The 24,949-nt window shown below is 40.0% G+C and overlaps 1 protein-coding gene across 1 annotated transcript in view; it reads right to left on the bottom strand.

Annotated features, from left to right (window-relative positions):
- TSC2 (TSC complex subunit 2) overlaps positions 1–24,949 on the bottom strand; it is a 69,387-nt gene that overhangs the window by 18,989 nt on the left and 25,449 nt on the right. Inside the window, exons 13-25 of the mRNA XM_044657244.1 lie at positions 24,862–24,943; positions 22,401–22,556; positions 21,757–21,873; positions 14,628–14,750; positions 9,297–9,403; positions 8,744–8,897; positions 7,059–7,181; positions 5,587–5,721; positions 4,914–5,103; positions 4,127–4,220; positions 3,734–3,836; positions 2,798–2,892; positions 1,041–1,169 (exon numbers count right to left, since the gene is read on the bottom strand). Coding sequence (XP_044513179.1) covers positions 1,041–1,169; positions 2,798–2,892; positions 3,734–3,836; positions 4,127–4,220; positions 4,914–5,103; positions 5,587–5,721; positions 7,059–7,181; positions 8,744–8,897; positions 9,297–9,403; positions 14,628–14,750; positions 21,757–21,873; positions 22,401–22,556; positions 24,862–24,943 — 1,608 coding nt within the window. The remainder of the gene's footprint in view (positions 1–1,040; positions 1,170–2,797; positions 2,893–3,733; positions 3,837–4,126; positions 4,221–4,913; positions 5,104–5,586; positions 5,722–7,058; positions 7,182–8,743; positions 8,898–9,296; positions 9,404–14,627; positions 14,751–21,756; positions 21,874–22,400; positions 22,557–24,861; positions 24,944–24,949) is intronic.

The following is a 24,949-nucleotide window of genomic DNA, read 5'->3' on the forward strand; positions in this document are numbered from 1 at the left end:
ATGGGGGGGGCGGGGGGGTGGGGGGGCACAAGGCATGGGAGAGTAAAAGAACATAAAGACGTGAGTCCTAACCATCTGTAATAGAGGTTCAAATCCCAGGTCAAGATAGTAGGCATCCCTGAGGCTTGAAGAGGGCATTTCCCAGAGGAGGTGAGGGATGGGGGGCAGCTCTGCTCTTACTACACAAATCAAGGCACTTCCTATTATGCAAAAAGTTTAGAGAAAACCTTCCAGCCACCCTACTTGCTAACCTCCCTTTGAGTGCCTGTTTTTAGCCATGTTTCTGACATAGACAATGGCAGGGAAAGAACAAACCTGGATAAATCCCAAGTACAGAAAGTGTTAGTCATTTAGACTTCTCCCCCAAGCATGTGTGCACACACACATAACGCAGGCACACACACATAACGCAGGCACACACAACACATGCACAGTTAGACACCACCACTACTGTTTCTTGCTAGGCTACAGTACAATGCAAACCTTCTATGATCAAGACTCAGAGGACCTGACACTGAGGAAGAAGGTCAAAGAACAAAAGACCAAGACAGGTCCCTCTCCCATTGAACAAGCTCTTAGCTGGCTGAAAGTAGAAATGCCAATACTCCCTCCATGGAAATGGGCCTTGGAGAAGCTTCTGCCCAGAACCCTGGCTGCCCCCCACAGGAAAGCTCCTCAGTTTCTGCTTCCCTGGGGCCCCAGTGACTCATCGAGGTGCCCCTCCACCCAGCTTCTTTTACAAGTGTTTTGAACAGAATGCAACCTTTTTATCCTTCACTGTCAGGCTCTCCTTGGCAAGAGGGGGATGCATTCTTGCTGGTAAAGCCCCAAAGGACTATGGCCTGAACCATGCCCAACCACACATTCTATGAGCAACCCTTCTGGACCTTCCAGGACTAGTACCCAGGAGAACTCAAGTCTCTACCTTCTAGGAAGACATGCAAGAAGCCCCCATGCACCACTGCCCCCACCCCAGCCGCAACACTTTGCAAGGGCCAAGCTCCAGGTGTGCGCCCCCCTCCCTGTGAAAGCACCACTACCTGCGAACCACATGTTCAGACACACTGATGCTGCGGGACCGGAAGGCATCAACTGCAGAGCTCTCTTTGAATTCCTTCACGGGAGGAGAGTTATTCAAGCCTTGCTTGGGGGGTCTGGCTATCCTTAAACTACTAGGTGAGGAAGCACCAAGCCCCAAAGAATGATGATTGCACAGCTCACAGGAAGGGAAGGAACCATTGGAGGAATGAAGTTGAAAGGTCACAGTTCACAGGGTCAAGATGGGGATATCCCCGAGGGTGAGGCCAACAAAACAAAGAAATGTGCCAAAAGGAAAGTTATTGCAAAAAAAGGGAAAAATACAAAGGCATAAAATACATTTTGTAACATGACCAAGAAAACACAAAAGATTGAATATATGGTATAAAAACAAATGACGTTAGTACAAATTAAACAGGCATGGATCAGAATGAGTGATGGAATACGACACTGCACTGACCAGGGGAACATTGGAAGACTTAGCACTGAACCCTGGAGTCAGATAGGCTCTGAAGGCCCAGGCTCCTTACCATGAAGAGGAGACATGCTAACACCCTAAGGCAGGGACATACTGGTACTGAAGGCTCATTTAGCCCCAACAGTACTAATAGAAAAAGAGAGGCCAGTTCCTAGGCAGGGACACAAAATGACTGGAAATGAACTTCCTGCCTTGGCAGACCATTGGGTCACATTGAGGCCCGCTCCCCTCTCCAAGCTGCATGGCTTTTGGAGAATCTTCCCAAGCTTATCCCAAAATAACCTGGTCATACTTCAAAATGCAGTATTCCAACCTAAGAAGGGCAAAAAAAGCTTGGGGCAGAGAGGGAAGGCAGGGGGGAATTGGAAGGGGGACGTCAAATGAAATGCAAACAAGAACTAAAAGGACAGGCCGAAGCCTTAGTGCCAATCTTGACGGGGGAGAAAAGCTTTGATGACAAAAGAGAGCATGTTGCCTAGGCAGAGATGGAATGGACAGCCAGGTCAGAGAGCACCAGGGGCACTGGTCAGCTGGTCCCTTTCCAAATACATTCTAAGGCAGGACACAGCTCCATCAAAATCAAAGGGCCCAATCTAGAAACATCTATGACTTAGGAAAAGGAAAGCAACTCACAGCTCCATACCTCTTCCTTGCTCTGGGTCAGGTGCAGCTCTTCTCGATTATTGAGGAAGGGCAGGGCAGCATTCTGCTTACACTAACCCAGTGTACCAAAGAGTCGCCATGGCCCCAAGGCTCAGGCAGAGAGTTTTATGGGAGCACCTCCCATGTCCTAGAGATGCCCCCCACATCACAGGAGAGCTACTCTTTTAGGACTCCTTTCTGGGGTGCCTTAGGCAACATCATATAAGGCTTTAGAAAAGCCAAGATGGCATGTTAGCTCAAATTGAGGGCCTTTTCACTCTGTGGCTCCATGAGCTCTGCACAGACACTGAAATATGAGGCATCCCACTGTGGGACACCTCCCTAAGGACTCTGCTAGCCATCTTATCAGAAGCTTCAGAGTCTTACACATGGGGGATTGCTTTCAGTCAAACACTTTCTGCATCTCTGTATACAATGCAGGCAACTTATACAATGATTCCATTTTCAGGCTACTAAACACACAACAAAACAAAAAGCCACCCCTCTGGCCTTGAAGAATGTAGTAGTGATAGTAGTGTGGAAGTCCTCTCAAGGTACACAAAGTATAAGACAGGTCACGTAATAGCCTGCCCTCCTCCTCCTAAACCATGTTTGTTCCCCTGCAGGAGACTCTTTTACCTTTTGGGTCTCTCATTAAGGCTTGTGCTCCGAGCCCTGAAGCTGTCCTTTTCAGGGGTGTCATCAAAAGACAGGAGAACATTGGAGCGTAAGCCCTATCAAATAAGAACATAATTGTTGTTGTTTTTTAAACCTTTATCTTCTATCTTAGAATCAATGAGTTGCCCTAGATCACACAGCTAAGAAGTGTCTGAGGCCACATTTGAACCCAGGACCTCCTATCTCCAGTCCTGGCTCTCAATCCACTGAGCCACCTACCTGTCCCCAAGAGCATGGTTTTAACAATGACATGGAAACAGAAAAACCTGCAGACTACTCATTAATAAAGACTGCTCCTCTCAAGCAGCTCAGTGGCTTCACTTATATCTCTATTTTCAACCATTAACTAAGTTTAAAAAAAAAAAAAGGAACCTTCTGTCTTCATACCAATTCCAAGATAACAAGAGCTAGGCAACTAGGGATTAGTGACTTGTCCATGGTCACACAGGGAGGAAGTATCTAACACCAGATTTAAGCCCAGGTACTTTCTGACTTCAGGCCCGGCACTCTGTCCACTGTACTATCTAGCTGCTCCATCAACTAAGTTTTTTGAGAACAGTTGTAGGCCACAGACTCTAAAATTAAGGCAGCTTAGTTTATCAGACTGTTAATTAAACATACTCATTGGCAATCCAACCACTCAATTCTTAAGTACAGAGAAGGGGAAGGTAGGCCCCAGGAGGCTAAGCCCTAAAGAGAACCATTAAAATGCTTCTGGTTTAGCAGAACTATGGCACGATACATGCCCTAGGGCCCTGGAACACTGGCTCTTCTCAAGTACCACTCTCCCCTCTTTTACACCTCTCTAGCAAATTCTTAGCTATACCCGGTAGTGTGGACAAGCCATACTGGTCCTCAGGACATCACGTGCATGTGGGGATTAGGAAACAGCTATACCTTGGTGATGTAGGGAACAAAGTCTTTTCGAAAGGGCAGGCGGCATCTGATGAACCACATGGCTATAACATGATGAGCCAGGCATACAATATACTGATTGAATCTAAGAAAGGAGGAAGGGAAGGAAAGACCTGGAGTTTAGTTTTAGCAACCAAGAATAAGAAGCAGTTAGAATTTTAAACAGCAAACTGAAGATACAAAAGTTATAACTAGTCTCTAAAGGGCTAAGCAGTAAGTGAGCAAATTTTGGCAAATGATTTGTTCTAACAATAAGGTGGCTCTTCCATCTGTAGATAGACACTCAGATCTGCTACTTCCACAGAAAAAACCTAGGCTGCTGAATTCAGAATGGACACACCTCACAGGCTGTGGCAAGCACAGCATGGAACTTACTTGGAAGGGTTTGTGTATGGCAGGGAGATGGCAAACACACTTGCATACTGCTCGGCAGCAAAGTTCCTGTAGAGGTGAGGCAATCTGGCTAAAGCTGAAACATAATAGGGCAAAATGGTCAGGAAATCTGGGCTTTGACTTCTCACATTGCAACCACAAAGCCCTGGCTGGCCTGAAGCTATTGGTAGTGAGAGGATATGTGGGGTGTGTTTACACACACACACACACACACACACACACACACACACTCTTGTGGGCACACATCAACACACTTGTGCACTCTCAGATTAATCTTTAAAGCCAGCAAAAGTACTCTGGGGCCCAAGGAGGTTCGAAATGTCCCAAAGTCATTCAGCAAACATTTAAAAAGCACCAAATAGAGTATAGAGACCACTGTTCTAGAAAGGACTTCAAGTTAGAGAAAAATTTCCCTGCCTTCCTGAGGCTAGCAGGGGGAAAAAGCAAAAACACTGAAAATTACAATGCCCAATACTCCATGAGTAATACATTATAAAGGTAAAGTTTTATGGGAAGTTTAAGTAGGGAAGGTTCTTCTAAGGAGATAAAGTGAAGACAACAGATGAAGACAGCAAAAGGGGCATTCTAGGCCCAAGGTGCAAGGCAGGCGAGGGAGGCACATGGCACATTCAGCAGACCATCTCAAAGGCTCTAAAGTCAACCACTCCATGTGATCCAAGCACTTCAGCACACCAACAAAGGCTATTTGGGATTATGAAAGACAGTATCAAGAACACAGGCATTCCATCTTGGTACTTGGGCCACTTACTTGAAAGGAATTCTAGAAGTGGGATAGCCATGTTGGCTGTTGCAGAAATGTGGGTGAGTTTCACAATCAGGACTGGCAGCGCTTTGATGATGACATCCGGCATTTCCACACTGCACACTGACAGGGCCACAACACACTGGTTAGCGCACCGGTAAATGAGACCATGCTCCAGGCAATACACCATCTCTCGCTGGAAGGAAATACAAGGGTTATAGACCTGAAACCCAAAAAGGGAGGACATGACCACTTTACCTTTCTAATGGTTTGTAATTTTAACAGCTTTGGGCTCTGCAGGCATCTCCTAGCTAAGATTGGGCGTTTTCTAAAAGCAGATAGTTTTATAAGGCCAACACTGGCAACATCTTTAAGGCTGGGAGATTATTGTCCTTCTCTTGCCAAAGTCAGGTTTTCATCAGAAAGGGATCAAATGGTACCTAACCACCAGAAAGAATTTTTTCAAGAGTTAGAAGTCAGCCTGTTACACAAGAGGATGGGAAGGAAGGTCCAGGTCCATCTGCAGAAGCAAAGGCTGCTTTCTAGCATCTAAACACAAAGCAGTCATGGAAACATGTGAGGGGAGAGGAGAGAAGGGGACAGTGTTTGGTGTTAATTTAGTCTAAGATGTCATTCAATGGACCATGCATGACGTTAAGTCATCCCTTCCATTGTGTACCTGTTTAGTTTTATCCAGATAGTTATGGTAAGATATCAAAGCTGTCAGTACTGGAACCACTGCCAAATGTAAGTCTGTTCGAGAGAACGCATCGGGTGTGCCAGAGAGTCGCTCAGGAGTCTTTTTATCTGAAAGCTAACAAGACAAGTTCTCATTAGTTCACATCCCCCAAAAGACTGAAGGCACAGATTTTGGCGAGGATGGGCTGGGGAGTGGAGAGCAGCTGTATTTTAAGGCATACGAAGAATCAGGGCCCTATGATAAACTCTTTTCTTGCCAAGAGTTGCAGTATTCCTAAAATCACCAGGCTCCAACAGGATACGAATTCCCTTTGAGGGGTGAGAAAAGGTGTCAAGTACAGCATGTGCTCTACCCAGAAGGTGGCTGCCAAAATCAACCCAGAAGCAAAGAATACAGGGCTTGAAAAAGAAACCTGCTACTCTACTCTGAAACAATCCCCTCAATCACTCTGTAAGGCAGATCAATTTGGAGTTAAGCCAGATTAAGGATTCTGACTCATAGTCCTGGAGTTGGAAGGGAAATCTAAGGTCATCTAATCCAATGCTTATCTGAAGCTTGAGTTTCTTCTGACATACCTTGAAAAATGTCATCTCCTTGAAGATTTCTAGGTTCAGGACACTCCCCAACTGCAGGGAGTTTTATTTTTGAGCATCTCTAATTGTTAGTAAGATTTTCCCTACATCAAGTCTACATCTGCCTCTATGTAGTTTTGTCCTCTGGAGCAAAGGAGAACAAATCTAATCTCTCTTTCAAATGACAGCCTTCAAATACTTGTAGACAGTGACCATTTTTCTACCTTTTCCTCAACAGCTGCTATAAGTATGTCTAGGCAAAATATGCCTCTTCTTTCAACTGGTCCTCACATAAAATACTTTCTAGATCAATTTAGCAACTTTGCAATAGTGTGGCAATCCGGAATAGGTTTATAAACGTGTTTATCTCAAACCTCTGAAAAGAATGGCCTAAAACCCACACCATCCTCCTTAATGTAAGCAGAGGCCTTAGGCTTATTCTGGCTGCCTGTGAAGGTGTTGGACAAATATGAGTCAATTAAGGAAAGAGGATCAGAGCCCCAGTACTCAGTTTTACTGTCTGGTGCTCCCTGCTGAACAGTTTGCCTTCCTGAGCTAAGATTCCCCCTGCTAAAGTGGGAAAGTCAACAACTGGCTGAACCTGCCCCCATTCTAACACAGACCTTTCCATCAAGGGTCATCAAGAAATCAATGTTTTAAAAAACCCTTACTTTCTGCCAGTATCCATTCTAAGTCAAAATACTAAGGGCTAGGCAAATAGGGTTAAGTGACTTGCTCAGGGTCACATAGCTTAGAAGTATCTGAGGCCAAATCCAAACCCAGGTCCTCCTGACTCCAGGCCTGGCACTCTATCCACTGTGCAACCTAGCTACCCTGTCATCAAAAAATATTACAGATAACTGAAATGTTCAACATTACCATTGAGCAGAGAGCAGACGACAGCTGGTCTACATTGCAAGAAGAAGTGAAAATGAGAACTTTATATCGGAGGGACTCAGGCAGCTTACTGAGAACCAGTTTCAATACTTTCCAGTCAGTCTCCTGAGGAAGAGAACAGGAAGGAACAATTAATGTGAGATTTAAGAAATTTCTGAAAAGATTTATTGTTTATCATCATTTCAGGTTTTGTTTGAAGCCCTTAACTTAAAAGCCACCCTGGTTTCACTGTGAGGGAGAGCTGCTGAAATCATGACTTCTGTTCTCAGCCCCCATGATCCTACACAATGCTGTATTACTGAAAGAAAGAACCTCTAAGTTAAAAGCAGGCATCAGAACAAATGACAGGACCAGGTGGGAGAAACTAGGTTATGAGCCAAAAGCTCCTTACCCAATTAGTGAAAAGCCTTTTCTCATTTCCCCTTACTCTGCCTGGACCTCGTATTCCTGCAAAGTGGGGAATAAGCAAGTGTCTACCTGCACAGGGTGTGACACCAAGTAAGGAATTGCCCTAGCCTCTGAAGCCCTCTCTCCCACTTTCCTTTCTCCCCCAACCCTCACCAGGATCCAGGCCTAATTCTCTCCAGGTACTGTTTGGGTGGCAGCATCAACCAAGAACAAGTAGCAATCAGGTTTTTAGCAGTAGACAAACCCATAACATTAACAACTAAAAGTACAACAATGATAAATAGTCAACATTTATATAGTGCCTACTATGTGTCAGGTCCTGTGCTAAGCACTTAAAATTATTATCTCATTTGATCCTTACAACAGTCTTGAAAGGTAGGTGTTATTATTGTGTCATTTAAAATCACTTGGGATACTTGGAACTACATTTCCCGTGATCCCCAATGGGTTTCCTGTTTTGGATTACGTAATTCAAGGTGAGGGACTGTTTTAAAAATAGGGGGAAGTGACTTGGAACTTCCTCTTTAGCTACCTGAGCGCGCGAAGAGAGGAAGGTAAATGGCTGAGGTGAGGTTGGAATAGGTTTCTTACAGGCGCGTGGTGAGTTTATCTCTATCAGCATGGCTTTTATTAAAATACTATTCTTCCTTTTGATATCGGTCCTCATCATTTTTAATCATAACATTATCCTCATTTTACAAATGAGGAAACTGAAACAGGTAGAAATTAAATGACTTGCCTGAGATCACACAGCTGTTAAGTGTCTGAGACTATTTTAAACTCAAGTCCTCCTAGCTCCAGATCTAGTGCTCTATCTACTGCTGCCTACCTTCTTCCATGCCTTGTAGGACCAAGGCCATATTTGACCACTCTGTATCCATCAGCAACAACAAAGTAACTAGAAAATAGTGCCTGATAGAACTTTATTATAATATTACCCCTACCCCATCACTATTTCCAAATAACTCTTTCTAAAAAGGTATGTTCCCATGCATGTGAATTCGGCAGCAAATCTGTCACCAGGAATTGAGAAAAGACTTTTCACAGATTCCAATAACAATGCTTGGGCCTCAGAATATCACAGAAGTCTTTGAAATGCTTTTCAGTAATGTCAAGCCAGTTGCTCCTCTATGGTTTTGTTAACAGCCAAAGAAAGAACTTCAACCACAAGGGAGTTAGTGTAGAGATACTGTTCTTATTTTTATTCTGAAGCAACAGTTTAAATTATAGACCATACCAACTACCTACTGCTTTCTTACCTGCTTCAAACACTGAAGTAGCACTCCAAAGAATCGGGAATAGGGCAAATAACCCAAGCGGACAGATGCACCTTGCGCAGCAATGCTGGGAGGCCCTGTGGGTGGAGAGAGGGTACCACCACTGGCCTTCTTCTCAGAGCCTCTTTCAGGTTCTCTAAGGCAGAGCCAGAGGGAAGAGTGGGGAGAACAGAGACACACATTCATTCATCCACAAAGATCCTGTGATCCCCTTACTGGCCAGCCACCCTGGGGACCTCCTGTCAGTGATTTTACAAGAAGAAATGCAACCTCCTTAGATCTCAGTGTGAGATCTGTCTAACACCAGTGCTAGTCACTGATCTAGCAAAGAAGAGAGAGGCCAGAAGCTCTGGAGGTTAGAAGCCTCAAGGGACATCATTTAAGAATTCAATTACCAGCAGAGGCCACCTATTCTATTCACATGCCCTGTATCAGGCATAGAATTAATGAAGACAATAAGTCTAGCTAGTCATTGATTTGGGAAGACAAATAAATGGGGCATTTGAGGAGAAAATCAACAAGATGAGAAACATACATGTTGTCACAGAGGCAATAGGGGCTAAATCTCACAACACCATCTTTATTGGGAAGGCCGAGACGATGGAGTGAATCAGCTCGGAGCAGTAGCAAAAAGTCAAAGGCCTGGAAAAGAACAGATTGACGACTCAGAAAAGATTAATATTCAAAAACCAAAGTAAAAATAGATCTGATTAAAAGAGATAGGGAAGGTAATTAATTACATCCTGAAAAAAGGCAATGTAGAGAATGAGGACATATCAGTACTCAACATGTATGCACCAAATGGTATAGCACCCAAATTTTTAAAGCAGAAACTACTGGAGTTTAAGTAGGAAACAGATAGTAAAACTATACTAGTGGGAGACCTGAACCTTCCTCTATCAGATCTAGATGAACCAAACCAAAAAATAAATAAGAAAAAGGTAAGAGACGTGAATGAAATCTTGGAAAAGTTAGAGTTAATAAATCTATGGAGAAAAATAAATAGGGTCAAAAAGGAAAAACCTTCTTTTCAGCAGCACATGGAACATTCACAAAGACTGACCATGTACTAGGGCACAAAAACATTGCAAACAAATGCAAAAAAGCAGAAATAAATGCAAACTTTTCAGATCACAATGCAATAAAAATAATAATTAGTAAGGGTACATGGAGAGGTAAATCAAAAGTTAATTGGAAATTAAATAATATGAGATTCTCCAAAATTGGTTGGTTAAAGAACAAATCATAGAAACAATTAATAATTTCATTGAAGAGAATGACAATGAGGAGATATCATATCAAAATTTCCCCCGCATGCAGCCAAAGCAGTATGCAGGGGAAATTTGATATCCCTGAATGCATATATTAACAAATCAGAGAGGGAAGAGGTCAATGAATTGGGCATGCAAATTAAAAAACTAGAAAGAGAACAAATTAAAAGTTCTCAGATAAAAACTAAATTAGAAATCCTAAAAATTAAAGGAGAAATTAATAAAATTGAAAGTGAAAGAACTATTGAATTAATAAATAAGACTAGGTTGAAAAAAACAAATAAAATAAAGTACTGGTTAATCTAATAAAAAAAAGGAAAAAAGAAAACCAAATTAACAGTATTAAAGATGAAAAGGGCAACCTCACCTCTAATGAAGAGGAAATTAAGGTAATTATTAAGAACTATTTTGCCCAATTATATAACAATCTAGGTGATATGGATGAATATTTACAAAAATATAAATTGCCTAGATTAACAGAAGAAATAGAATACTTAAATAATCCAATATCAATAAAAGAAATTGAACAAGCCATCAAAGAACTCCCTAAGAAAAAATCCCCAGGGCCAGATAGATTCACAGGTGAATTCTATCAAACTTTTAAAGAAAAATTAATCCCAAAACTATACAAACTATTTGACAAAATAAGAAAAGAATGAGTTCTACTAAATTCCTTTTATGACACAAATATGGTACTGATTCCAAAGTCAGGCAGACCAAAAAGAGAGAAAGAAAACTACAGACCAATCTCCTTAATGAACATAGATGCAAAAATCTTAAATAGAATACTAGCAAAAAGACTCTAGCAAGTGATCACAAGGGATTATTCACTATGATCAAGGTGGGATTTATACCAGGAATGCAAGGATGGTTTAATATTATGAAAACCATCCACATAATTGACCATATCAACAACCAAACCAACAGAAACCACATGATTATCTCAATAGATGCAAAAAAAAAGCCCTTGACAAAACACAACACTCATTCCCATTGAAAACACTAGGAAGTACAGGAATAGAAGGGCCTTTCCTAAAAATAATAAACAGTATATATTTAAAACCATCAACAAGCATCATATGCAATGGGGATAAATTAGAAGCCTTCCCAATAAGATCAGGAGTAAAACAAGGATGCCCATTAACACCCCTATCATTTAACACTGTACTAGAAACACTAGCAGGAGCAATCAGAGAAGAAAAAGAAATTGAAGGTACTAAAATAGGCAACAAGGAGACTAAACTATCACTCTTTGTAGATGATATAATGGTCTACTTAAAGAATCCTAGAGAATCAACTAAAAAACTAGTGGAAATAACCAACAACGTTAGCAAAGTTGCAGGATACAAAAAAATCATCAGCATTTCTATATATTTCCAACATATCTCAGCAGCAAGAGTTAGAAAGACAAATTCCATTTAAAATCACCCTAGACCAATAATGGACAAATGTGACATTATTCCTAATCTGACGAACACAATGAGTAGGATACAATACAATGAAACTTAGAAAGAGCTGCCTTAGAAACAGACTTACAGATGAGTATTTCCTTTCCTTTGGCCCCCTCTTTAAAAAGTTTGCCCAGGGGCAGCTGGGTAACTCAGTGGATTGAGAATCAGGCCTAGAGATGGGAGGTCCTAGGTTCAAATACGGCCTCAGACACTTCCCAGCTGTGTGACCCTAAGCAAGTCACTTGACCCCCATTGCCCACTCTTACCACTCTTCCACCTAGGAGCCAATACACAGAAGTTAAGGGTTTAAAAAAATAAAAATTAAAAAAAAAAAAAAAAGTTTGCCCATCACTGCCCTAGACAATATAAAATATTTAGGAATCTATTTGCCAAGACAAACACAGGAATTATATGAACACAACTACAAAACACTTTCCACACAATTAAAACTAGATCTAAACAATTAGAAAAACATTAATTGCTCATGGGTAGGACAAACTAACATAATAAAAATGACAATCCTACCCAAATTAATTTACTTATTCAGTGCCACACCTATCAAACTACCAAGAAACTTTTTTACTGAATTAGAAAAAATTATAACAAAGTTCATCTGGAAGAACAAAAGATCAAGAATATCAAGGGAAATAATGGGGGAAAAAATGTGAAGGATGGGGGCCTAGTAGTACCAGATCTTAAACTGTACTATAAAGCAGTGGTCATCAAAACAATATGGTACTGGCTAAGAGACAGAAGGGAGGACCAGTGGAATAGAGTTGGAGTAAATGACCTTAGCAAGACAGTGTACAATAAATCCAAAGATCCCTGCTTTGGGGACAAAAACCCACTATCTGACAAAAATTGCTAGGAAAACTGGAAAACAGTATGGGAGAGATTAGGTTTAGCTCAACATCTCACACCCTTCACACCAAGATAAATTCAGAATGGGTGAATGAGAAATATAAAGAAGGAAACTATAAGTAAATTAGGTGAACACAGAATAGTATACCTGTTAGATCTATGGGAAAGGAAAGATTTTAAGACCAAGCAAGAGATAAGAGAATATTACAAAATGTAAAATGAATAATTTTGATTACATTAAATTAAAAAGGTTTTGTACAAACAAAACCAATGCAACCAAAATTAGAAGGGAAGCAACAAATTGGGAAAAAATCTTTAAAATAAAAACCTCTGACAAAGGCCTAATTACTCAAATTTATAAGGAGCTAAATTAATTATACAGAAAATCAAACCATTCCCCAATTGATAAATGGGCAAGGGACATGAATAGGCAATTTTCAGATAAAGAAATAAAAACTATCAATAAGCACATGAAAAAGTGTTCTAAATCTCTTATAATTAGAGAAATGCAAATCAAAACAACTCTGAGGTACCACCTCACACCTAGCAGATTGAGTAATATGACAGCAAAAGAAAGTAATAAATGTTGGAGGGGATAGAGCAAAATTGGGACACTAATGTACTGCTGGTGGAGTTGTCAATTGATCCACCCATTCTGGAAGGCAATTTGGAACTATGCCCAAAGGGCTTTAAAAGACTGCCAACCCTTTGATCCAGCCATACCACTGCTGGGTTTATACTCCAAAGAGATAATAAGGAAAAAGACTTGTACAAAAATATTTATAGCCACACTCTTTGTGGTGGCAAAAAACTGGAAAATGTTTTTTGGGAGTGTCCTTCAATTGGGGAACGGCTGAACAAATTGTGGTATCTGCTGGTGATGGAATACTATTGTGCTCAAAGGAATAATGAACTGGACAAATTCCATATGAACTAGAAAGACCTCCAGGAACTGATGCAAAGTGAAAGGAGCAGAACCAGAAGAACCTTATACACAGAGATGGATACACTGTGGCACAATTGAATGTAATGGATTTCTCTACTAGCAGCAATGCAATGATCCAGGACATTCCAGAGGAGTTTAGGAGAAAGAACACTATTCACATCCAGAGAAAGAACTGTGGGAGTAGAAACACAGAAGAAAAACAACTGCTTGATCACATGGTTCAATGAGAATATGATTGGGGATGTAGACTCTAAATGATCACTCTATTCCAAATAGTAATAATATTGAAATAGATCTTGATCAATGACACATGTAAACCCCAGTGGAAATGCTCGTTGGCTTTGGGAGGGGAGTAGAAAGAGGGGAGGGAAAGAATATGAATCATGTAACCATAGGGAAATATTCTAAATTAATTAAATAAATAAATGAACTTAATTTAAATCTGAAAAAAAAAGATTAATATTCAAAGACACAAAAGCAAAAAAGGTTACATTCTGCCAGCTTCTAGGCTCAACAGACATAATGCAAAGGGAAAACCACACACAGAAGGCACAATGATTTTGCAATGAAGGAGCTTCAGCTTTATATGATGGAAAACAACTCCAGGAAGAAAAGAGAGCTGTCATATTCGGTTACTAGCTCTACTAACACATTTGCCAGTGATAGGCCACTACATCAGACAGCAGACTCTCATCTCTCAGCAACAGAGGATTTGAGGGGAAGGTCAAAGGATCACAGCTTCCGTCATGTTGACCAACATTTCTAGACATGCTAGCACCTAGTACAGGGAAGGATGCTTCATGACCAGAGTAGTCTGGGAAGTTCCTGATTACAATTTCCTTTCCCCTCTCCCTGACAAAGCCTCAGTAACGACCTACTGAAAAAAACAACAAACAAACCCAGTCATTACAAGTGTGGCTGAGGGCTGTGTATCCTTCCCCAAGATGTCTTCCTCTCTTCCAGGTCTCACTTTCTTTGCCACAAGGAGAGTCAGATTCAACAGTCACACTGTAAATACATTCTCAACTGAAGTGATTAAATCACCAGGCTGATTAATAAGCACATGCTATCTAACCATTGTCTACACCTAGTTCTAATTATGGGATTGGTGGCTACAAATAGCAATTAGTAGGAAAGAGACATGGAGAAGAAGACCACTTGGAACATTTTCTCCTACTCTAGAGCTCCCATGGGCTTAAAAGTTCTAGAAATTCAACCGTTTTTCAGGTGCTGCTTTGTTCTGCTGCAAAATTGGATGTTAGACATTTTCTAGTTCATCTAAGACCTTCAATCATCCATTTGGACTCCACTGCTAACTGAGAGAGGCCAGTTCATACCTTAAGCCTGATGCTGCTGGCGATTGGAAGCTTATACATGTACTTGTAATGCAACTGAATGTGATTGACCAGCATCTCATACACTCTGGAGGCATGACTGGCAGGCAAGGTATAGAGCTTGGTCTGTGGAAGAATAACAAACAGTTAGTTCACAGAATAGTGAGTATCCATCCATTTTTATCAAGAATAGAACTACAGGATGTCCACCAATTGCAGAACGGCTAAACAAATTATGGTACATGTTGGTGATGGAATACTATTGTGCTATAAGGAATGATGAGCAAGATGATTTCCAAAAAAACTGGAAAGATCTGCAGAAACTGATGCAGAGTGAAATAAGTAGAACCAGAACATTGCCCACAGTAACAGTACTATTATATGATGATCAACTGTGAAAACTTGACTACTCTCAGCAATGCAATGATCTGGGACAATCCTGAAAGACTTATGACAGGGAATGCTATCCACTTCCAGGGAAAGAACTGTAGGAGAGGGATGAATATGGATCAAAGCATAATATCTTTCACATCCGTGTATTTATAGTTTTATTTTGGGGTTTTGGTTTTGTATGAGTGTGGTCTTCCAACAATGACCAATATTGTGAAAGGGAATTCTATGTTCTCTTTTCTGAGTTTACCCTTGTAAAAGGGAATTCTTTATTCCCTTTATCTATTTTGAGTTAACACTTGGTTAAACAATAACTTAAGTACCCCTACTTAGTACTTCACTAGATTATGAAGACAGAATTAACTCTCCTTTGTTCACTTTTGGATTGAACCAACAAAAGCTTGAACTAGATGGAGGAATTGCAAGTCACTTACTACAATGGGTAACAACTCTAGAAACTTGTGAATCCTAAGATCAGAGTTGACACCTTCAGAGGCATAGAACCAAAGTGGAGCCCCAAAGTATTCATTTGGAGTACTGTTTTATAGAAGCAGGGGACAGAAAGTATTATCCCTTTAGATTAATGAAATCCTATATGCCCAAAGAGCTTTAAAAGGCTAAATGCCTTTTGATCCAGCAATACCACTATACTAGGTTTGTATCCCAGAGATAAAAAAAAAGTTTGTACAAAAATATTTACAGCCATGCTATTTGTGGTGGCAAGAATTTGGAAAATGAGATTGTCCCTCAATTGGAAAATGGCTGAACAAATTGTGGTATATGATGGTGATAGAATACTATTGTGCTATAAGGAATGATGAACTGCTTGATTTCTATATAAACTGGAAAGACCTCCATGAGCTGATGCAGAGTGAAATGATCAGAACCAGGAGAACATTGTACACAGTAACTGAAACATAATGGGACAATCAAATGTAATAGATGTTGCTACTAATAGCTATGCAATGATCCAGGACAATCCTGAAAGAACACTATCCACATCAAGAGAAAGAACTGTGGGAGTAGAAATGCAAAAGAAAAATATATGATTTATCACTTGTTTATAAGGGGATAATGATTTGGGTTTCTGGTTTTAAAAGATTACTCTTACAAAAATGAATCATATGGAAATAGGTTAGAGTGATAATACATGTATAACCCAGTGGAATTGCTTGTCCGCTCTGGGAGAGGGGAGGTAAAAGGGAAGGGAGAGAACATCAATCATGTAACCATAGGAAAATGCTTAAAAAAATAATTAAAAAAAAATGAAATACTAGAATTTTTTTTGGTCTCTTAACTATGCTGATAGAACCAAGAATTATTTTTTTTAAACCCTTACCTTCCATCTTGGAATCAATACTGTATATTGGTTCCAAGGTAGAAGAATGGTAAGGGCTAGGTATTGGGGGGGGGAGGGGGTGCTGCTTGTGCAAAGAAGAGGGGGGAGGGTGTCAGTGCTGTGACTTGTCCAGGGTCACAGTTAGGAAGTGTCTGAGGCCAGATATGAACCCAGGACCACAAGTCTCTAGGCCTGGGTCTCAATCCACTGAGCTACCTAGCTGCCCCTAGAACCAAGAATTCTTAAATTCTTAAATATTTCAAATTTACGAGAGAAACACAGCAGATCAAATTGTCTCTGCAGAACACTAAGGCTTGAGGTAGTGCAAAGTCTCAACATTAGAGCATACAATATTCTTTTTTTTTTTTAAACCCTTACTTAAAAAAAAAACCAAAAAAACCCTTATCTTCCATCTTAGAATCAATACTGTGTATTGGTTCCAAGGCAGAAGAGTGGTAAGGGCTAGACAATGGGGGCCAAGTTATGTGCCTCGGGTCACATAGCTAGGAAGTGTCTGAGGCCAGATTTGAAACTAGGACTTCCTGTCTCCAGGCCTGGCTCTCAATCCACTGAGCCACCCAGCTGCTCTGCCACCCCTTACTTTCTTAGCAACAACTCTAGAACAGAAGGACAAAGTCTAAGCAAATGAGAGTAAGTGACTTGCCCAGGATCACATGGCTAGGCACACACTATATTCTTTTAGGTGATATTCTCAAATGTTTGAAACATATTTTTGTTTACATGTACTTTCAGCTAAGCAAGTAACTTCTCAAATTTTCTTGTCCGTAACATATCTTTGTAAAGTTGGGTTTGCTTTTTGTTAGTTGCTATGATAAAAAGCAAGTACTGCATAAAAATACAATGTGGAATAAGAAATGAAGGTGGGGTATCTAATCTGATTCCCATTTTTGAGAAGCTGTGCACTGCCTAACAGGCATACATATCTGAATAGTTAGTTAAGTAACTGTGATTTAAGAAAAAAATAAAACAATAATTTTCTTTCCTTTTATGTGTATTATTTTTTCAAATGGCTACTAAGTTGGCAGGACATGAATATTTCTTAAGTTGTTTGGACCTAACTACTTAATAAATGGAACTGGTAGGTAATTTCTTTTGGCCTAAGGGCATTGCAGCAAAAAAAATTACTGGAACACTAAGGCACCTTAAATCAAGAAAGTCTGAGAACCTCTTCAACTAGTATCTGTGAGAAGATGAATGTGCTTTTGACAAGAAATGAACAAAGTACTGCCTATCTTCTAATTAAATTTCATGAATTATTAATTCATACCAAAAAGAATATAGATATTAATTTCCACAAATATGTATTAAGTACCTGCTACAAGTACAGCACTGTCTAGTCTCTAGGGAAAATTAAAAAAATTTAGATGAGGCACAATTCTGCCCCCACAGAATTTTTAATCACAAAATCTAGTAGAAGAATAACAGATAGGAGGCAGCTGGGTAGCTCAGTGGAGTGAGAGTCAGGCCTAGAGACGGGAGGTCCTAGGTTCAGATCCAGCCTCAGCCACTTCCCAGCTGTGTGACCCTGGGCAAGTCACTTGACCCCCATTGCCCACCCTTACCAATCTTCCACCTATGAGACAATGCACCGAAGTACAAGGGTTTAAAAAAAAATTTAAAAAAAAAAAAAAAAAGAATAACAGATATGCACAAACACTGTAACTATGATACAAAGGCAATCCCCCTCAGGCCCTTATCCCATCTACTCTTCTCCTTTTCACTGCTCAACCCATAGGAAAAGTCTCTATTGGCTGCCCCACCATCCACACACACTTTTGAAACCCCTTGCAATCTGTTTCAAGCCCACTCACCAGAAACTGCTCCTCCAAAGATTACTAATGATTTCCTAATTGCTAAATCCTTCACCTTTTCTCAGTCTTCAACCCCCTTGACCTTTGTGTAGCATTCAACATGCCTCCTAAACATCCTTTTCTCCCTGGGCTTCTGGGTCACCAATTTCTCCTAGTTTTCCTCCTGTCTTACTGTTTGTTTTCCATCTCCCTTGATGAATCATCACCATCTCTTGTCCCCTAAATGTCCCCAAGGCCTTATTTTTAGACCTCTTCCCTATCTCTAGACATTTTTTCTCCTCTGCTCCCAAAGATCCAATTATCCTCTTTCTACAGATGGCTCTCAAATCTACAGATCTAGTTCTCATCTCTTTCCTGAACTTTGTCTCACAACCTGTCTCCAACTGCCTACTGGGAATCTTCACTTAGATATTCTGCCAAAGTCTTAACTTGGACTATACCCCAAACACACCTTCCAAGAAAGTCTACCCTCCTCCCAACTTCCATTTCTGTTGATGACTCTATCATTCTCCTAGTCATACAGACTTGAAACTTCTCAAGTTATCTGTGATTCTTACTTCACTATCCCCATCTGACATCTAAATTAAGTTGCCAAGTTTGCATTCAAATTCGACAATACCTTTCACATTAATCTGCTTCTCTCTCAGCCATACTACTGATATTCTAGGGTCCTTATCTCCTCTCTTCTGGAGTATTATAATAACTTCCCTACTGATCTCCCTACCTTGAATCTCTACCCAGTCCCCACTATCCCAATCTGTCTTTCCCACTACTGCCAAAATTAACTTCCTGAAGCTTGGATATGACCATGTCACTACCCTGCTAAGAAATCTTCTGCAGGTGGCAGACTGGGGCAAGTCACTGTTCACCTAGTCCTTACCCTTCTTCTTGAGTTGTTACTGGGCCAGAATGTATCATAATTAGAATGTATTCCCTCTTCATCTCTGCCCTTCAGAATTTTTAATTTCCTTCAAAACTCAGTTCAGGCACCATCTTCTTTTTGAAGCCTTCACCGATCCCCTGAAAAGCTGACAGCATGTTCTCTTCCCTCCTCATATTTTCTTAGAGCACTGTCTTTTCTTTGTTTGGCTCCTATCAGCCCTTACCTCCTATGTTACAGCCTTTCTTCAGTGGAATCTTAGCTTCCTAAAGGTGAAGACTATCATTTTTGTTTCTGTATCCCTACCATACATAGTACATGAAGATAATGATCCAAACTGTCTCTCTCTTTCCCTTCCTTATCCCTTCCCAGAGCTGGTAAGCAATGTGATCAAGGTTATACATGTATTATCATGCAAAACATATTTCCATATTGTTCATTTTTGTAAGTAAATACTCATACGAAACCAAAATCCCAAAATAAAAACCCAAATAAACTAACGTGAAAAATTGATAATTTAAGTTTTTTGAATCAACCTGAAACTGAAAAATTCATTATCATCTTAGAAAGGAAATTCATGAAAGCTTCCTAGAGGAGGCAAGATAAAGTTAAGTTGAATGTTAAAGGACTGGTAGAAATTTAACATGTTCCTTAAATCTTATCCATTTTAATAGTTGTGAACTCTCTGAGGGTAGAGATGTTGGTGGGGAGAGAATTCCAAACTTAGGAAATGGTATAAACAAAGGTGTGCTAAGAAGCCTTATATGAATGGAATAGCATACATAGAAAGGAATAGTATGAAATAGGAATAGAAAATAATAATAAATTATAATACATATTTTAAGATTTACATAGCACTTTCTTCACAACTTGTGAAATAGGTAGTGGGTAATGTAAGGAAAATCAGCTTTGAGAGACTTATTAACTCTGATTGGTGGGAAGACCAATTACAGGTTGCCAGTGATGAAGCATACTTACTCACCTCCTGGCAGACAGGTAGGTGGCCTCAGCATGCAGAATGAGACCTTCATTTTTGGATATAACTAATGTTTTACTGGGTTGTGTATATTTGTTAATGGGACTTTCTTTTACTTTGTGTGTGTGTGTGTGTGTGTGTGTGTGTGTGTGTGTGTGTGTGTGTGTGTGTGTGTGTTTTTGTTTCTGTGGAGGGGAGAAGTGGGAAGAAGAGAGAGAGAAGGGATAGGGATCCCAAATAAAGTAAATTAATTAAATAAAGGAGAGAAAAAAGGCCATATGGAATCCCAAGACAAGAAGAGCTTTGACTGAAATATCAGATACTGAAAAGGAAAGCAAGCCTCCCATAAAAAAAGATTTGCAGTTTCATGTATGATTCCCTCCTTTTCTTCTAAAATGTATATAGAAATTTTTATTTAGTGGTCAAGTTCAGAATTTTCTTTTAAAGAGAAAAAATACAACTGGTAGGTAGCACCAACTCCTAGGAAGTCTTGAATTCCAGGTTAAGATATTCAAATTTTTAATCCATAGAATTTAGGGAACCATTTAAAGGTTTTGAGAAGATGAGTGAAATGACCAGATACATGTTTATGGAAGTTGAAGCTTTCAGTGGTGAGAAGATGATCCTGGAGGAGACAAAAAGTAGAGAATGAAAGAATGACAGACAAGAAAGCTATTGCAATAGAATGGCTCATGGACAGTTATGAGGGCATGTGGCAATGGGAATAGATATAGGCAACACATAATGTGGAGGCAGAATCAAGAGGACTTGATTAATTGGACGTGAGAAGAAAGAGGTTAAAAATAACACGGACGTTTCAAACACGGGAGCAGTGTCTAGAAATTGAGGTCAGAAGCAGGTTTTAGGGAAAGCTAAGCTCATTTTGGACGTGCTAAGTATCATAGTCTAAATGTTACTGGAGAAACTTCTTTATCATCCAGCAATTTCCACCGCAGAACAGAAGAAATATTTGCTCTTTTGAAGGTGGGAGTAGATAATTAATTAGAGAAAGCACCATCCCTGGGAATCTTAGATCTAGTGGAATAGTTAAGATAAGTGGATGGAATAGCTTCAGTTTATTCACCAAAGTGGCATTTAGTTCATATCACAGGATCTAGGAAGAACATTTAGAGGGAGTCTGGCATAGCAGACAGACAATTCGGACTCATGTGACCTGAGTATAAATCTTGCCTGCAAAATTTACTAGGTTCTGTAATCATGGGCACATCATTGAAACTCTTTAAGCCTATCCTCATCTGTTAAATGGAATATTTATCTCGTTATGATTGTAATAAGGCTCAGATGAAGTACAAATAAATCATTTTTGTAAACCTTAGAGCTTTTACATTAGCTATTGATAATGTTACATGTAATGAAAATTAATCTTCAGAATACTGATCCTGAAGTTCTGAATCAAGGGAAGGCATGATACTTAAGAAGGAAATGTTGGTGTTTTCTAATTCTTAGAAAATTGGTGACCTGTGAAAAGTAAAAGCATTAAGAAGAATACTTGATTAATCAGAATATCTTATTCCCCAGCTGTGTTGCAGTGATGAAGACTTTTGACCTAAAGGATTTGGAAAGAAGATAAGTTCAGAGACTGAAATCCCAACTAAATCCTGAGAAAGTAGTCAGATTGTCATATGTAACTAGAAAACTTTTTCTATAAAAGAATGGATGGAATTTTTAAAGCTTCCCTTCTAGAGAAAACTTACCTGAAGAATAACCAGAAGGCCAAGTACAGCAGTTTTCACATCTTCTAAAGAAGCCGAATATGAGGCTAAGTCCCGATCTTCCAATTCAGGAGGAGGAGAAAGTGAACGTGCAATCACCTGGAACAGGGGAAAAAAATCTATTTTTAATATTGAGGTTCCCAACTCAATACTTCAGTATCTGATAAATCTGTGTTCCTAGCTACCAGGCATACCAAGTTATACTCTAGTCTTTAGAAAACAGTATGTCTCCCTTGCTTTAACAAATGTTCAAGATTTCCATGCAATGGAAGAGAGAGAAAGACTTGGACAGGATGAGAAGTCAAAGCTCTCTATCATTCCTATTTCTAGTGTCTGGTGATATTACTATCAGTAATATTAACCACTCCTGGAGGCTTTCAGGTAAGGGTGGAGGATCATGAACATATGTTCACTGGAACTAGACTCCCTTTTCTGTGAGCTCTTTTTGACATGATTATCCTTGATGAATCACTTGTCTTTGGAAGAGTGTCCAGTAAGACAGGGCCTTCAGAGACTGCCAAGGCATACATGCAACTTATTGTCTGAGATTATGTCAAGAGGACTTTGCTCACCTCAGGCACATTTTGTTGACACAAGTAACATCCTTAATTCTGAGAAAGCCCTACCTTTTCAATGATATCCAGCAAGCTGTTAAAGTGATGAGTGTGACAGCATTCTGCCAAGTCCACCAGCAGCTGAGTAGCTAGTTTTCGGACTTGGTGGTCTTTGTCCTCAGGTATGTGGGCTAGTTGTGAGATGACTACCATGTTAATCAGCTCCTCCTGTGCCAAGGTAGAATACAGTTATAAATAAAGTCTATGACTGCACATGGTGTTAACTAATCATAGATCTCATTTAGAAACAGCACTGGCTTTACTCAAGACATTAGAAAGCTGATAATTATCATAAAGTAGTATATGGTCTACCGGAAACCTTAAGGACTCTGACAAACATTTCCAAAGCCTTTTCTCTGCAAAGAAAATTGAAATTTAAGAGAATGATGCCAAAAGATAGATAAAACAGAATGGCACCTCTAAAAAGAGTATAACATAAGGATCTACCCAACCTGCAAAGCCAGAAACTACTATTTCCCAAGTCACTTTTTACAAGTGCCCTGCTTCATCTACCAGACATTTAGTAGAGGGGACAGGGAATAGCCTCCTGACCAGTAGTAGTGAATAAGGAGGAGAAAGCATGAAAACCTTCAGGTTGGATAAACTAACCAAACAAAATACACCCATGACCAAATCTTCTTTTCTCAGATTTCAACAGGAAGACTTTTAAAGCAAATGTACTGGGGACAGCTGGGTGGCTCAGTGGATTGAGAGTCAGACCCAGAGATGGGAGGTCCTGGGTTCAAATGTGGCCTCAGACACTTCCTAGCTGGATAACTCTAGGCAAGTCACTTAACCTCCATTGCCTAGCCCTTACCACTCTTCTGCCTTGGAACCAATACACAGTATTGATTCCAAGATGTAAGGTAAGGGTTTAAAAAAAAAAAAAAGCAAATGTATTACAAAGTCTAAATTCTTGATGATTACCAATGTGCTCTCATCAAGGCCTTACATGGAATACAGTCCCAATAATCTTTACTGAAAAAAACATATAAATAAATGATGAATGAAAACTGGTCAAAACTCTCCTTAAAGAAAAGAACTAGGCTATCAAAAAGATAGGCATTTCTTTTTTTCTTTTTTTCAACCCTTACCTTCCAACTTAGAATCAATACTAAGTATTGGTTCCGAGGCAGAAGAGCAGTAAGGGTAGGCAATCAGAGTTAAGTGACTTGCCCAGGGTCACACAGTTAGGAAGTGTTTGAGGCCAGATTTGAACCCAGGACCTCCTGTCTCAAGGCCTGGTTTTCTATCCAGAGCCACCTAGTTGTGCCCAAAGATACACATTTCAATGAAGAAATAAACCCTTACTATTAGCAGTTAATGGAATATAAACTCTATAAGGGCAAGGGCAGCATCTAACCAAAGCAATGCAGAGCCCGAAGTGCCTGACTAAAACACAGCTGGGGTCTACAACAGAAATGGGCACTCAGGTGCGCTCTTTGTGGTGGCAAAAAATTGGAAAATGAGGGGATGTCCTTCAATTGGGGAATGGCTGAACAAACTGTGGTATCTACTGGTGATGGAATACTATTGTGCTAAAAGGAATAATGAACTGGAGGAATTCCATGTGAACTGGAACAACCTCCAGGAATTGATGCAGAGTGAAAGGAGCAGAACCAGGAGAACATTGTATACAGAGACTGATACACTGTGGTACAATCCAATGTAATGGACTTCTGTACTAGCAGCAATGCAATAATCAATTCTGACGGTCTTATGAGAAAGAACGTCATCCACATTCAGAGGAAGAACTGTAGGAGCAGAAACACACAAGAAGAAAAACAACTGCTTTGTCACATGGGTCAATGGAGATATGACTGGGGATGTAGACTCTAAACAATCACTCTAGTACAAATATCAATAATATGGAAATAGGTCTTGATCAATGACACACATAAAACCCAGTGGAATTGCATGTCAGCTATGAGAGGGGAAAGGGGAGGGGAGAGAAAGAGCATGAATCTTGTAACCATGGAAAAATATTCTAAATTAATTAATTAAAGTCTCCCAAAATAAATGAATAAATTTCAAAAAAAAAAAGAAAAGAAACGGGCACTCAAAAGTTGCTAAGAGTTCATCATAACAACAATATCAATAACAGCTAACATTTATATAGTGTCTACTATCTGGCAGGCACCACACTAAGCATTTTACAAATAGTATCTCATGATCCTCAAAACAGCCCTAAGAAGTTAGTGCTATTATTATCACATTTTACAGAGCAGAAGGTAAGGCAAACAGAGATGAAATGACTTGCCCAGGGTCACACAACTAGTAACAGGATTCAGACTCAGGTCTTCTTGACTCCAGGCCCAGCGCTAAAATCACTGTACCACAGAGCTATCCTGATGAATTTTCTTTGGCCAAACTTCAGTCACTCTCCACTGAGCATGTTCTAATTCCCATGTTCCTCTTCTGTTCTCATGACACTGTGCCTAAAGTGTACCCGGAACACTAATGCAATACACACCTCATAAAACTGGCTGTTAATACTCAGAACAAAGGATAAAACGTCGAGTACTTTAATGCGCACAGCACTGCGGGTCTCATTCCTGAAG

Source organism: Gracilinanus agilis, chromosome 1, assembly GCF_016433145.1.
Source record: "Gracilinanus agilis isolate LMUSP501 chromosome 1, AgileGrace, whole genome shotgun sequence".
Classification (NCBI taxonomy): domain Eukaryota; kingdom Metazoa; phylum Chordata; class Mammalia; order Didelphimorphia; family Didelphidae; genus Gracilinanus; species Gracilinanus agilis.